This window comes from Epinephelus lanceolatus, chromosome 13 (assembly GCF_041903045.1).
Source record: "Epinephelus lanceolatus isolate andai-2023 chromosome 13, ASM4190304v1, whole genome shotgun sequence".
Taxonomy (NCBI): Eukaryota; Metazoa; Chordata; class Actinopteri; order Perciformes; family Serranidae; genus Epinephelus; species Epinephelus lanceolatus.
Genome location: NC_135746.1, coordinates 15,284,972 through 15,301,101, shown reverse-complemented (window position 1 = coordinate 15,301,101; position 16,130 = coordinate 15,284,972). Strand labels below are relative to the sequence as shown.

Genomic DNA, 16,130 nt, shown 5'->3' with positions numbered 1-16,130 from the left:
TGAAATGACTTCCACAGGATTGCACCACAAAGGAAGGGAGTGTGTCAGATGTGCATTCAGCCAGTGTTGTAGCCAACGCAAGGTCAAACGGGACACTGTGTAGACAGCTAACCAACTGACAGTCGGGGCAGGAGGATGCCGTTACACCCCAAGGCACCGTCTTGCTAAACGTTCAAGTGCACACAGACAGATGCACACGCACATGATTGGTCATGTTAGGCACCGTTTGGCTGTGCATTTCATACGCTGACATCAGGACGAGGCTGCACTGTGGATGTAGTCGTGTCTAATGACAGCATGATGTTAGTATTCACTATTATTCTGTTGACATCTATTAGATAAAGAATGTTCACTAACAGAAAAATTGATATGGAGTATAGTTGAAAACAGCAGCACATTACAGCAAATAATTTAAAGCTTATTTTATATTACACACAAGTGGACAAAGGGACTATCACCCTACTCTCTACTTAGGAGAGAATGACTTGTTAAAGGGAAAGACATGTTTATGAAACCTTTACAGTATATAGAAGTTAAATGATTTAAAACTAACTTAAAAACTATTTTTTTAAGGGGTTGCTTGTGCCCTACTTGGTGGCAGATCTTGCTGTAGGCGACACAGACCAAACAAAATGGTCACATTCAGAACATGCAAGAGCAGTGAGGGGTATGGTGGAGTGGAGGGTATTCAGAGAACATTAGAGTAAGAGAAACTCAAAGTGCAAATGCCATCCGGCACTTGTAATCCTGAAAAAAATGGTGATATGTTAAAGGGTATTTTGGGTATTTTTTAACCTGGACCCTTTTTACTTATGTTTTTGTGTCTAAGTGACTAATGGGGACAACAATTTTTTAAATCTATCTAGTACTGAGAAAAAGGGCTGCAGCCGACAGCAGTGAAACAGGCTGCATTGTAATATTAATGGGCAATTGTGCACTGATAATTTACATACACTAAAAGTTATTGTATTTGCTACTGACAGGCTCAAATTGTTCTTATACTGTAAGTGTCTGATAACATTATGGAGAGGATCCCTACAGAGATAGACCTTTTTGATTAATGAGAAACAGCCCCAAAATCACTATGGCCAAACCCACCAGACTCCATTTAAATAAACAGTCATTTTATCACCATAAAACACACTTAATTTAAAGTCAATAGAAACAAGATAAAACTCTTAAAAACTGTCTTGTTTTGTCCTTTTACTGTTTTAACAATCACCACATTAGGTTTGGTTGAAATAAACTCTTAATTTACCCAATTAGATGTGAAAATATCCTGATTCTATACACGCTAAAATTACTGTTTATTTCAATGGAGTCTGGTGGGCTTGGCAACAGCGTTTTCAGGGCGTGTCTGGTTAAAGAAAAAGGATCTTAGTCTTTAACAAAGAGGTCTATCTCTGTAGGGATCATTTCCAAAATTATCTCAGACACTTAGAATAACAATCTGAGCCTGTCAGTGGCAAAAACAAGCACTTTTAGTGGACGTAAATTGAAGGTGCACAAATGCCCTGAGTGGTTACATTGCAGCCTGTTTAGCAGCTGCCCTCTGGAACAAATTAAAAGATAGTTGTTCCCATTAGTCACTTACACACAAAAACATGGGAAAATAGGGTCCAGGTTGAAAAATACCAAAGTTACCCTTTAATTTAACCTTGTCATTAAACGTGATGTTTCTGAAGTTTGATTTCTGTCTGTGTTTGATGGCTTGAAGATATTTAAAGAAATCATTTGCAGTGATTACATAAACCATGTGATTTTATTGTCACTGTACATTCAGTGCACTGTTAGATCTGACTCACTCCAAAAAAAGCATATATTTACACATGGGTACATTAGGCATGAACACAACAAACAAAACACAAGAAAAATGCCACACAATACTGTCCAGTGAAACCCAGCTGTGGTTGGCTTTTTGCTTCTTCATCCCAACATGTTCACATTTTATTCCCCCCTCTGTCTCCCCAGGACCGTGTGTGCATAGTTACCCTGTCCTTTTCCAAGCATGGGGTAAGTTTATAATTAAAATGAACCAAAGCTCCCTTTTAACTTGATTCATATATCACAATTGCTAACATATTGCTTTTGAGGGGAGTAAACCTCTTGGGTAATCACATGTCTACGGTACATACACCTAGCAGGGTCCTTTATACACCGCGGACCAGAACGGCCAGGGAGGTTCCTCCATGTTTTATGTAAATCTCGTCATCTCAGAGTGCATGGAGATAAGATAAGTCCGCAAATGGAACAGCGAATAAGCAGCTTTCTCCTCCGAGGAATGTGCTCCCCAATTGCAGCAGGTTCATCTACATTTTTTTTAATACCCAGTCAGTGATGTCACTTTATTTCTGTGCCACTGATTCCCAGGAGGGACCCATGGCCCGTTTCCAAACCCAGTGTAATTTTCAAAATATGAATTGAGGTATAGGGTCTAGACGACTTCACTCGCTATACGTCCTGCTGTGCTGATAACCAAAATCGATGATAACACAGAGTGTGTTTCAGCAGCGAGAGACACAAAGACACAGGAAAGAAAAAGATATCCCACCTCAGACCAAATATAACACATGACTCAATACCGTGGTTTATATCATACAGCTACTCAGGTGGGCCCTAAATGTGTGTTGCTGATACATCATGAGAAATTCATTAAATTAAACAAACGCTCAGAGCTCTATCAATGCACAGCAGCTACAGTATAGCATGGTGAATATGCACGATACATTTGCAGCGTACAGCACTGTACAGTTTGTCCACGGTGTAAACAAAAAGCACAACTAAATGTCAGTCTGAAGCTCCACAACACAAGGAACAGAGGTGGCCACATTCGCCTTGCATAGCCCAGTGATCGCTCTTGTTATGAAACTATTACAGACACCCGTGAAATCGCCTTTGTAAAGATTTAGACAAACCCTCCCCGCTGTCAACCGAAATAAAACGTCTCTCGTCCCCAAGGTAGAGCCAAAGCAGAAATTTAATTGCTCCATTTCTATTGAGAATTTCAGCTTAGGAGACAATTAGAATTAATTGGATGTAGTCGAACCGTTTTAGAACTCTGGAAATAAATTAAGCATTTTTCTTTTATTTTCTTATATTAATTTGGGAAGAAGGGAAAGTTGGGAAACAATTATCTGCCATCAGTCTTCCAAGTGCAGAGACAGGAAGGTCAGTTTGCATGTTTGGGCCAGAACGTGTTCTTCAACAATCTCCTTAAAGGTCCAGTGTGTCCAGGATTTATGGGGACATAGTGGCAGAAATGGCATATAACAATAAGTATGTTTCTTTAGTGTGTAATCACCTCAAAATAAAAATCACTGTGGTTTTGTTTCCTTACAATGAGCTGTTTATATCTACATAGGGAGCAGGTCCTCGTTCACGGCATCCACCATGTTGTACTACCATGTTTCTACAGTAGCCCAGAATGGACAAACTAAACACTGGCTCTTGATAGGGCCATGTGCATTTTTCTATTTTTGGTAAGCTACCACAGTTTGGAGCCTCTCCGCGATGAGAGTGTCAGAAAAACACTGATGTTTCCAACATGTTCTTATCCTGAACTTGTAAAATACCACCGTTTAAAAAAAAAAAAAAAAAAAAAATAATAATAATTTTTTTAGGGCTTTTTGCCTTTATCAAAGAACAGCTGGAGAGTGACAGGAAACAGGGGAAATGCGCAGCAAAGGGCCACAGGTTTGCATAAAACCCGGGTTACTGCTCAGGCCTCAGTCTATATGGGGCACATGCTCTACCTAGTGAGCTAGAAGGCGCCCCAAATACTGCTGCTTTGTTAGTGGACATACACGTCAAAAGATGACAAGCAAGGTGCCCTCCTGCATCTGTTTTGGATGTTAACGGACAGTGTGTCAATCTCTCCGTGTTACATGCATTATTTCTTTTCAAAAGAAGCTTGAATGTTGGTAAAATGCCTCATTTTTAGGTTGATTTTCTTAGATTTAGTCAACAAAAGTACATGGCTAGGTTTAGAACAATATCTCAAAATTCACGGGGTAACAGAACAGCAGGCTCCTGGGTGAAAGTCCGGAGTTTGTTTTACCCATCTGTCCCTATACAGACAATGTTGCTCTTTATATTACAGTAGTTGCTTGACAGTGCTTATCTAGTCTCGCCACCAGACAATCAGAGATCTCCGCCTCCTGATAGTCTGGGGACACTCCTTTCTAAAGTGTGCTTAACACACCGGAGAAAACAGCCGGCAACAAAGCAACGCCTCTTGCATTTTTGAAAAGGACACGCCCTCCCGGAAATGTGCGCTCCCTCTTTTTTTGTCTGCAAGGAAACAAACACACAGAGAGCTTGAAAATGGATGCCGAGAGATTTAACTCCGTTTTATCAGACGTGTGCTCAGTCCACAAGATTGTGGAAATGAAGCCTATACAGCGACTTTGTTTAAAACTTTTAACACAGTCGGACTAGTCTGGGGCCATTAGTGGCCGTTTTGGTAAGGAACCGGAACCAGGGCGAGTGAGACAGGATCCGGAATTTGATGGATGCGCCTTTCTGTCAAAATAAAAGCACCAAGCTAATAAAAATACGGTGAAACTTTAATTTAAAGAACATAATTTACAAGAAAAGCCCCAAGCCATTAAGTTAATCGATTTTCTTACACCCCTCATCACCCCAAATCCATGGTGCGCCAGAATTTAAAGTTTTACGTTGGTGAACACTTTTACTTTGGTGAATTTGGTGAATTCGGCATCCGCTCTCTAGACCGGAACCGGAATCCAGACAAAATTCAGAGTGAATAGAAACCAAGAGCCTGGTGACGCGAGGCTACAGTCGGACTATGTTTAAGAGCACAAGAGTTCAGCGAGCCACCGAAGGACCGCCCTGCGGACTTACTATTGGTTCTGCAACGTAGGGAGTTTTTTTAAACTCTGAAATTGTATCCGCCCATCTAAACACAAAATCAGGGAGAAAGACATCAGTCAACAGTGCCGCGGTATTTGACGAGTTGGGAGTGAGAACAGACTGGATTGATTTCAGCGTGAAACTGCTTCATTCAGTGTTTTTACCGGTTTAAATGACTTGGTTCATTTGCTTTGGAGAGGAACAGACCTCTGCCAATAACTCGGCTCATGGTTAAAACCTCTGAAACGTCTGGATCTTAAGTTACTGGAGAAAAAAGGTAAGTGCACATAAGCAGGTGCTGGGCTGACGGCTCATCCCTGACATGCCAAACAGTATTGGCAAAACACTGATTTGCAATGTGAAACTGCTTTATTTAGTATTTTTACAAGTTTAAATCAGCGGGTGTGTTTGTTTGTAAGAGGGAGAAACCTCTGTGGATAATTCAGCTTCCAGTAAAAACGTCCTGAACAATGACCACTGAAGAATTCTAACCGGGAGTAGTTTCAGCTGGTCACATTTTGCAATCCTTACCACTAGATGCCACTAAATCCCCCTAAATCTTACACACTGTTCCTTTAAACCACGGTAATAGAAAACACCACATTTTAATGGTAGTTAAATCTCTTAGTGAGGCTGAGACCTTCCACAGCGTCTCATATCGACAAAGATGTTTAATAAAAACATATATCAACTGAACAAAGACGACAAAAGGTTTTCATCTTGTTTAGCTGTTACCACCATCGTAGGCTTAGAGGATGCTCAAAATTAACGATGCACAGCTGGACGATGAGCAGAATGAAGCTACAACCATTAATAACAGTCTAAGTAACATCCATGTTCAGTGTCTGGCTCAAAATGCAGTTTTATCAGTTTGTCATTATCTGAAGACACTATGCTTTGGTTTGCTACTGTACAGCTGTGACACATCCCTCATTTAAATTGGGGACGGATTAGCTGGCTACACATTTGGAAAAGAGCATCATGGGAATTGTATTCTCTGCTGTATTGGGTTATAATTATCTATGCATTACATTACAGTGAATCAATCGCATCTGTTCCTGTGGGGATCATTTCAAGAGTAGGAAGTGGCCTATGTCTGTAGTTACTGGTCGCCTGGCTTCGTGTTTTCTTCTTGTTTGGGCACAAGCTAATGGCACTTTAAAACACTTTAAAGTGTTTATAAGGGACAATATGTGTCTCACTAAAAGCCTACAAGCAGCTTATTATTGTATTATCTTGATCTTATGATAACATGTTTACAGCTGTATCACATTATTCTGATTGTTTTCTTTGAATAATTTGGCAACTGGTTTATAACTGACAAATATTAGCCTATAAAAGTCTACTATCACTTCTGGAGTACACAGATTTATTAACTTAGTTTGTCAGTGTTTGCAGAAATGAACATACAGCACCAGTCTGAATGATGAGCACCTTCATTAAAGATGAGCAATAAAATCAGTGGACATCAGTGAGCTGTAATCTGAGTCTGATATATTCTGTCATTAACACCTCCGAGGCTCTGCCAAGAAGGTTTGTTTTGTTTGTTTGTCCGTTTGTCAGCAGGATTACAGAAAAACTATTGACTTGATTTTTCATGAAACTTGGTGCAAGGGTGTAAATTTTGTTCATAAAGCTCTTAGAAACAAGTATCATTATATTGTTGCACAACCCAATTGGTAGAAGAAAATTTTATGTTCCTGCAAACCACAAATACATTACATCGGCATGTTTTATACATATATTAACATTTTTCATGTGATGTAGTATATGAGCTGACTTTGTGACCGGGAGGTGGAGGGAATGGTGGATGGTTGTCTTTTAGCTACCCTTCGCAGCATCTCCACCAGTCTTTGTGGCACCAAATGTGTTTGTTTTCAGCAGCATATCACAGTGTGTCCCAGCAGCATTTGAGCCACCGAACATCCTGGCTTTTTTGCCACCAAACATGGCCAAAACACGATCTTTCCCTAGCCATAACCATATTGTTTTTGTGTCTAAACTCAATCATATTAGCCAAATGTAACCAATCTGTGGTTTGCAGAAATGTTCAATGTGCTGATTGGGGTTAAACCTTTAGTAATCTGTCATAGTGTTACATCTAAATCGGCTGCCATCTTAGATTTTAAGGATGGAGGAGACAAAGGGACTCAAAACCCTCACTCACAAAGTGACATTTTTATTTGAACTTGCCACGCTGAAGCTCAGATAGGTCACAATAATAAAAGGGAGAAATGATCTGTCTGTCTGTACGAGTTTTGGCCTCGTTGATACATATAAATTTGGCAACTGTCATAAAATGGGAGAAATTGTGCCTAAAATTACCAGAGCCATTCATGAAGACACAAGGCCCTCGTTATCTGGAAATCAGAATATAAAACATTTACCCGCCACAAAGACGTCTTGGTATTGTTTTCAGTTTGTGAGTCCGTGTGTGAGTCATCATGGCAAAACGTGATCTTGTGAAACCAACTGTAGTGGAAATGACCAAACAGGTGATATGAGGTCTGAGGTGTTAATATGTCTGTCTGTGGACAGATTTTGTCACTACAATATCGTAACAACCGTGGAAAGATGCAGTCATGAAACTTTACAGGTGTGTGTTTGGATCACAATGAAGGCTAAGTTTGCAGACAAGGGGTAGTCTGAGTAACGGCACCTGAAGTAGGGGGTGTAAAAAGTAAGTAAGGGATGACTGGCCCCCTGATTTTACGTCCCTGGCCCACATTTGCAGCCGGAGTGATTCTACCCCAAAATGGTCTCTAATTTTATCTAGCTTTATCTAATTTTTTCTCTCTCAGAGCCACCATATTCAACTTGCAGTCAACACTGAGAACAAATTACAGCATCGTAAAAACTGTGTAAGGCTAGCATGCAGACTTTGGTTTCACATGACTTTGACGAAAAGCAACCAAAGGACTAACTGATGAGCTGTGGAGCTAAAACTACCAATATAGTGACACTTGTTGTGAGCTTGGGCAACCCCAACAAAGGGAGGTGAATATGAGAAAAAGCAAAACCTACACAATATAATGCAATCTAATGCGGCACCATGACAAACTATAGACTCAATAATGACCAGAGAGTCGGATCAGCACCTCAGTGACAGAAACTTATAAACTTCACAAAGGTCGTACTTATTGCAGGGCTGTCAGGCTGCATTACAGAGTGATTTAGATTGCATTACATTGCATAGATGTTGCTGTTATTTTACCTGTAATTAAATTAGATAAACTTTTTTTTAACAAGCTGCACAGTTTAAAGTTCTCAGCACAGGATGTAGCTTATCATGTGTATTTTCACAGTTTGTTTAGTTGCCAATATTTAGAGAGAAGTGAGGAGTGAGGAGGGAGTTTAGTGTCTACATGCAAAAACCACTGACTGACTGACTGACATTAGAAGCTACCAGACAGAGCGTGCTAGCATGACACCCATTATTGCCACGTTATTCATAGATGCTTAGTGCAAACTCTTTGTGAACTATGATCACCAGCCAACCATTGTCCTTCTGTGAGCACCAAGTTGACTAAAACCGCTGAGTCAATGAAGCTACTACGAGGTAAATATATTACGAGGAAATCGAGAATCTTACAGACCCGTGGCGGGCGCCGCTTTCTTTGATGACGAATATAAGAATATGTCTAACAATTCTCCCCCCCCCCGCCCAGTGCAATTTCACACAATATACAGTACACATATTATATGTAGACCAGTTAGAGACTATTGCTTTAACAACTGAGATTGGAAAATATGAAAGAAAGAAACACATAGTGTGGCTACGTAGCCGTACGGTTCTTTAGGACATTTATATTAACACACTTCCATTTTGAGATGAAAATAAGATAAGAAACAAATTCACAGAAGCTTCAGGTGATATAGAGCAATGGGCCTCTGGTTATAACAAGACCTCGGTTGCCTGATTTCTGTACACAACATCTTTATATACATCATCGTGATCCCGTGTCAATCAGGTTGATATTCACCCTTTTTAAAACCATTTCAAGTCCCTTTTTTTCTTTTATGTTTATTACCATTTAAAAGTGTTAAAATGACTCAGTAGTCCAAGCTTCATCCTTTTCACTGTCTGTTGGCACACCACCTTTATTTTTTACGGGCCTCCCATTGGGTGATGCAGCTGTCTGTCAAACATCTGGCCCAGGTGTCAAGCCTTGGCCTCCAGCATCTCCAGGAATAGTTTGTGCATGGGCACTTTGCCCTGCATTTTGATGCTGTAGAAGTGCTGAACGGCCTTGGTGGCGGTCTGACGGAGCAGAGGCAGGGTCATTAGCAGCTTGCCTGCCCGTCGAGGGTCCTCGGGATGCTGGGAGCCCTCAAAGTCCTGCAGGGCCTCGTGGAGAGAATCCTGGAGCCTTTGGACGGCCTCGATACTCTCTATGTGCATGGAGTCTGGAGCAAGAAGGGAGGTGGGGAGGGATGGAAGGAAGGAAGGAAAGATTTTTATTATTCATATTGTAAGGCTACATATTAAATGAAAAACATATTAAATGAAAAGCAAACACTTTCTATTGATCTGCAGTATGACATTTGCAACAGTAACTTGAGCTCTATCCCCGTGTCCTAATTCTTGTTGGGATAGTGCAGCAGAGAGAAGTGTCAGGGGTACATGGCCTTCCAAACGAAGGAGGTAAGCTCCAAACCGAGTGTTATGAGAAATAATCAGCAAGATGGCTGCACAAGCAACAAAAGAAACTCACAAATGTGATTAAAAATTACGATAACCATCGTATCATTGTAGTTGATACTGATGTCTCGGTAGCTAACTAGCTGGCTAACTAATATTGTTTTTGCCAACACATTCTCACTTCGAACTCGTCAAATACTGACGCTTGGTTATGTCAAACTATGATGTGCTAGGTGCCCCTCAAGCGTCAGTTTTGGACGCTCAGGGACAGAGTGTCGATTCAGTGCTTGTTACATGCATTGTGTCTTTTCAAAATAAGCTTACTATGTTGGTAAAACACTTCATTTTTAGGTTGATGTCCTTAGGTTTAGGCAACAAGTGCACATGATTTAGAAAAAACACAATGGTTTGGCTTAAAATTTACACAGGAAGAGAACAGCAGGCTCCCAGGTGAAAGCCCGGAGTTTCTTTGACCCATCCACCTCCCATCTCGCCATCTCCATATGAACTTTGCCGCTCTTCTTATTACTGTAGTTGCCAGTGCTTATCATACCACCGCAAAGGATGCCTTTCTGGATCTGTGTGCGACACTGATGTCCACTAACAAAGCGACAATATTTGACGACTTGGGGTAAAGCTCACTGCCTCTAAAAACTGACTTGCCCGGTGCATCTCATAATGCCATTAAAGGAGCCTGTGTGTCGGTCTCTGACGTTGAGTTGTTAGGCTTTGAAGAAACATATTTTGGCTTAAAATAAGGATGTTTGTTTATAACGTAATGTAACATCACATACGTAGAGGGACTGCACTAGTCTCCCGACCACTCAAAGCACTTTTCCACTACATGTCACGTTCACCAATTCACACACATGTTCACACACAGGTGGCCAAGGCTACCATACAAGGTACCACCTGTTACTCCATTCACACGCACTCACACACCATAGAACAGCCATCGGGTACAATCTGGGTTCAGTATCTTGCCCAAGGAACTTTACTATGCAGGGTAGAGGGGGAACAAACCGCTGATCTGCTGATTGGTGGATGGCCTTCTTTACCTTTGAGTCACAGCCACCCCAATGCCATAAGACATACTAGCGTAGTATGCTACACATACTAGCACACTATGTGGTTATTAAAATGACATGACTGACTTTTGGTTTGACAAAGTAAACAAACAGTGGTCTAGTGGGTGAAAGTCCAGAGTTTGCTTGACTATCCACTTCCCCTCAGACCCAGCCTATGTGGCCTTTCCTGCCGTTTATACTGTGGCAGTTGCTCGGAGTGTCAAAAAATACTGCTGCCTGGTGCATCTCATACTAAAGGGTACCTCTGTGCATTGGTATCTGAAGCTGAGGGCCATGTAGCAAGCGTCGAAGCCTAAGGAATGGTTTGCTGTTGCTCTAAAATAGGTCAAAGGTGTGCGAAGCGTTGCAAAAATAGAGCCAGGTTGAGTGGATTTTCAAGCAAGAAAAATGTTGCTAAGCCTGTTTGCTGACGCATCTTCACTGGGAAAAACTGAAACAATCTGATATTTGCTCATTTACTCTCTTGCATTGGGTCCAGTTAAGAAGACTTGTAACTCTATTGTGAGGGGTAAAGGGGCACTTGAAAGAGAGAAGTAGGGTTAAAAAAAAAGAAATGTGATCGGGCCTTGGCGTTTCGCAGCAGCATCGGCTTTAAATTCTGCAGCCTGTCTTTGCAAACATGCAATTTTGGAGAGCGGTTTTCTCTTGGTAGTAGTTAATGACGCTCCTTAAATAAATGCCTATGCGTGGCCAGGACTCTAGGGAGAGAGCGGGAGAAGGTACTGTAGGTCCATATAAATATACGGTGGGACAGGAAAAAGATTCATTTCTTTTGGTATCATGGACCACATACATCCCCCCTGCTAATGAATTCAGATGGCTGCATTACTAGGATATCGTTCAGCTGAATGATGGCGGCAGATGGCCTTCATTTCCATAAGAAAGAGCAGTTGGCCCCCTTATGTATAGGCTCTAAAATAAAACCAGTTGAGACTTATTAAAAACTGCTCTCTATGTATAAGTCTACAAGTCAGGGGGAAAAAAAACAGGCTTGTCCTCCAAAGGACAAGCTGACAGAGAGCGTTTTAATGGACAAGCAGTGGTTTGCTTTCAGCCAATTTCACCGCACAGACTCACAGTGTCGGGTCTAATCTGTGTATGCATCATATCCACAATTCATTAACTGATAGATACAATTGTGCGCGACAAAATGCGAATTCAATTCAGTATTATAATTGAATCGAAACAATTCATCTTTGGTATATCTAACAGAATAGGAACCGCTCGTCTCACCGTAAACACGCTACATTACTGAGGCTGAACCAAACGTGGCTGCTGATTGAAGTGTGTGAGTGAATTAGATCAGCTCTGCTATGTGTCATGAAAGTTGTGGAGTGAAGTAAGGCCATGTATAAACATGTAAATGAGGCAGAAAAAAGGAAAGTACAAGGCTAATTATGTTCCTAACTGACTGATTAAGTCTCTTTTACCAGTCGCCTTCTGTGTAAATTGCGTTTCTATCTTGGGAAATTAACTAGGCTATGTGGATCGCACATGTGTTCCAGCTCTCTTCATTTGAAACCTTCATGTTAATACTGATCTGATCCTCGTTTGGCTGCGCGAGCATATGTGTGTGTGTGTGTGAAGCGGAGAGAAGAGGGGAGAGGGAGAGAGAGAATATGTTTTCAAATGTGTGTCAGTGTGTGTAAATGCACAGGGAGGGCGTTTTTTTTTTTTTTTTTTTAAATGGTGTGTGTGTGTGTTGAAGGAGGTTAGGGGCGGAATGCAAAACTAACTTTGAAGAAACAATTTCCATGTAATCCGTCAGCAGCCTGGCGTCAATCCCGTCGATACTCCGCTAATTACAAAATCAATGGCCATGAATTTCCACAGCTGTCACACCCACAGGACCCCTGGAGCCGAAGCTCTCCGAGACTGTGTTCAAACGAGCCGAAGCTGCCCTTTCGCCCTCCCTGAGCCTCCCTCTCAACCCCTGCCTTCCTCTCTCACACTTCTCCCTTACCTTTACATCCCTGTCTTTCCATCAACGCCCCCCCTCCTCCACTTCCCTCCAGCTCTCCCCTCCCATTTATCCTCCCCTCTTTCTCCCATGGAGAGTTTGTCATCAGAAGACTAAAGCTCTGGGCTCAGCATTTTTCATTTTTCAGTCAGGCAGGAGAAAAGACTCCTAAAAGGCATTGATTAGTGGGGGACAGGCCCGGCCTCATGAAAAGCAAACTGTCGATACGGGCGCAGCATCTTCACATTGGAACAAACGAGGCCCGTCGCTCCCCAACGCTCATTCCACTCCACTTAACGCATTTTATTGACAGCCCCTGTTTTCCTAATGAAATGCTAAATATATCTCCCTCGGCTGTGGTGCGCTGGCAGCCACTGTTATGGAGATGGAGAGAATGAGAGCGCAATGTGACAGTCACACACACACACACACACACACACACACACGTATGGGCGCACAAATTAAAATATAGATGCGCACACACTCTCACACACATAGGCAGCGTTGAATTAAACAACCGTGCTCCTGACCTTTATGTCCCCTCTTATCAGGTTGCCTTCAGCGTGGAAGTGATCGGCTCACCAGATACAGACGATCACTTGACATTTTTTTGGTTTATTTCTTTGTTTGCTTTAATTACATGCCAACTATCAAGATTTATTTAAGATTTGACATAGAGATGCACCTTCATGTCAAGCTCATGATGCCTTTATGTATGTAGAGCAAAAGAAAGAATACTCAGCCAACTGACTGTGATTTACAATAAAAATACAAGTTAATGATACATTTTAAAAGTAAAGTGCCTAAACCAAAAGTGAGTTAATTGACACATTCTGTTTTAGAGTGTAAACTCTGAATTCTATCTTATGCATCCTTTAATTTCCACTTACAGTAAAAGCTGGGGGTTAATTTTGGCTTCATTGGGCAAAAAATCCCACAATATCCTATTGTATCATATTGTAATTCAAGTGGTCTGAGAGAACACTAGACTTCTGCACCTCTTCTTGGCTCTGTTTTCAGGCTTTAGAAAATCTAGGCCGTGACGGGAGACTTTAGCCAATCATAGGTCGTTTCAGAGAGAGGGCATACCTAATGGCTGTTGTACAAATGCAGATGCGTTTGCATGTCCCTTTGGTAAAAGCCTAATTCAATGGCGGTGAGTCCTGCAGAGAAGGTTGCTAATCCAGCACTGGCTGCCTACACTGCAAAGCAACCCCAAAACAGTAAGACAGACTTATCACAGAGAGAGTCTAAACAAGAGTCTGAAAATAAAAACAATACGCGTCAATATCGGCAAAGCATTTCTGAGATTGAGAGAAAATGCTGCTAATAGTTTAGCCCTCTGCTAACCAAAGCTAAAGGCTCATGGCTGCAGCTTCAAGTTCAAGTTTATGTAGCTCACGTAAGCAAGAGCCTCAAATCACAGTATGTCCACCGCCTCACTCCCCGTCACTACAGACATCTTACTAGGGAGGAGAGTGAGCAGCAGCAGTTTCTAATCCAGCCAGCACAAACCCCAGCTCCAGGAGACCGGACGGCCCAGACTCCCTGCAAGATCAGCAAACTTTCTGTTGCTGCCATTACACAAGTCAATCCTGGCACTGCTGCTGGCCACCAGCCTACTGTGACACCAGATGCTGGGGGGTTTGCGCTGGCTGAATTCCAACGACTATAGCCACCGACCAAAAGGTCCATCTCCCAAGCTGCTGCCTGCTCTCCTCCCAGGGAAGGGAAGGAGTGCACAGTGGCAGGGAGTGATGAAGATAGACAGTGTGGTGGCTAGCTAGCTAATTTTTGTCTTATTTGTTGTCTGATCAACACAACAATGAAATAAGAATAAATAAATCAATGTACAAGAAACCCTGGGTTTCTGGGAAGTAACCCATTAATGTTTTTTTTTTTCCAGTGGGAAATAGGCTCAAGACTCCATCAAATCAAAGGATTCTCAATGTCTTCCAACACTTCTCCAACATTCTGCCTAAAACATTTGGTGTACAACTTTAAATAAAGGTCTGTGGGTTTGAACAGTGTTTGGCTGCACTGCATCAGTTTATAGTGCCCAACAGCAGGATTGAGGAAGTTAACTATACCCGAGTTGGCGAGGGCGATGGCTTTGAGCGTGACGAACTCCTCCTTCTCCATGCGCAGCTTCTTGTAGCGTCGGACCAGCGGCAGGATGGCGACGTGCAGGTCCAGCAGGCCTGAGATCCTCGCCTGCTCCTCGTCCACCACGTAGTCCTCTGCATACACGATCTCGTCCTCACAGGGCAGCGAGCGAAACACGATGCTCAGCACCAGGATCTCCATCCAGGCGCTCTGCAGTAGACTCATCTGGTCTGCCAGCGACAGAGTGGAAAATCCTGCAGAAATAAAAAAGAGGACGTGTTATTTTTGGAGATTTGCTTTCCAGGTACTGCTGCACACACACTGTTTAACCACATGACAAATCATGAGATCAACCCATTAACCTCACTGCACTGTAATTGTCCGACTCATGTCTTCCATATGTTTTATGGGCTGTGTATACAACCCTGTATAATCTCCAGAGAAGTCCAACTTGAAACAGAGGCCGATGACTGTATGTGGTGGCTTAAGGGAAGAATATAAATCTGTCAAGTACGGAGGCCTTTGAAACATGACCCAGGGCTACTTCAACCATCAGCCGTTGACAGTCAGCCTTTCTGCAACCCACCACATAAGCACATGAGACACCGCTTAGTGGGGACAAATCCACTCTTAAACCTGACCACCTCTTATTCTTGTCATGGTGCAGGAGACAGAACACAAAATTAATTCTTCTTTATAGCAAAAAATGTCCTGATAGATGATTATTTCTGGCTTGTGTCATTATCTGTCACAGTATGAAGTTATTCATCAAACAACTTGCAAAACTCTTCTTCAGTATAGCAGGTTTCATTTCTCATCAGGTTGTTTCTTAATATAAAGTTAATCAATTAGTCATGTGAATCTTCAATGAGGTTTGGATTTATTAGAAGGTAATTTAAGCTTAAAACAGAAAATCCTGGGGAAATTAATTCCAGTTAAAGCAGGGATGTGTTTAGATTGGAAGTAGATTTGTTGAGAAAACATTTATGTCCATCCGACTGATAAGTGACCAAAGAGATTCAAGATGCAGTGTTTTAATGGTTGATGTTAAAGAGGATATGTTTTCCTATTTTGAACTGAAAAAGATTCAACTTTTATTTATTTAGTTACTTTAATACTATATTTTGTAAAAAAAAAAAATATATATATATATATATAAAAATAAAAACAAATAAATTACATTAATAAATTAAATTAAAAGTAAATTATATACATATTTTTATTACAATATGTATAGTATTGATTAATATATAAATATTTTTGAAAAAATGGCTGTAATTTAAAACAAAAAAAAAAATAGCTAAAGGAATACTTCACCTCCCAAATAACCATTTAGCAATTACTCATCCCATGTTACCTTGAATTTGTGAAGAAAATTTTGTTTTCTTTTATGCCTCCACAGTGAACAAAGCCAGACTCCGTTCACGAAAACAGTAATTTTACCTTTGTGTGACTCAGGATT

At 41.4% G+C, this 16,130-nt stretch overlaps 1 protein-coding gene across 3 annotated transcripts in view; it reads right to left on the bottom strand.

Annotated features, from left to right (window-relative positions):
• Positions 1-1,743: 1,743 nt before the first annotated feature.
• LOC117270869 (steroid hormone receptor ERR2-like) overlaps positions 1,744-16,130 on the bottom strand; it is a 215,311-nt gene continuing 200,924 nt past the window's right edge. For all 3 annotated transcript variants that reach the window (XM_078173784.1, XM_033648813.2, XM_033648811.2), the window contains 2 exons: positions 14,653-14,922; positions 1,744-9,279 (listed from right to left, as the gene is read on the bottom strand). In XM_078173784.1, coding sequence (XP_078029910.1) covers positions 9,035-9,279; positions 14,653-14,922 — 515 coding nt within the window. In that variant the 3' untranslated portion in view covers positions 1,744-9,034. The remainder of the gene's footprint in view (positions 9,280-14,652; positions 14,923-16,130) is intronic.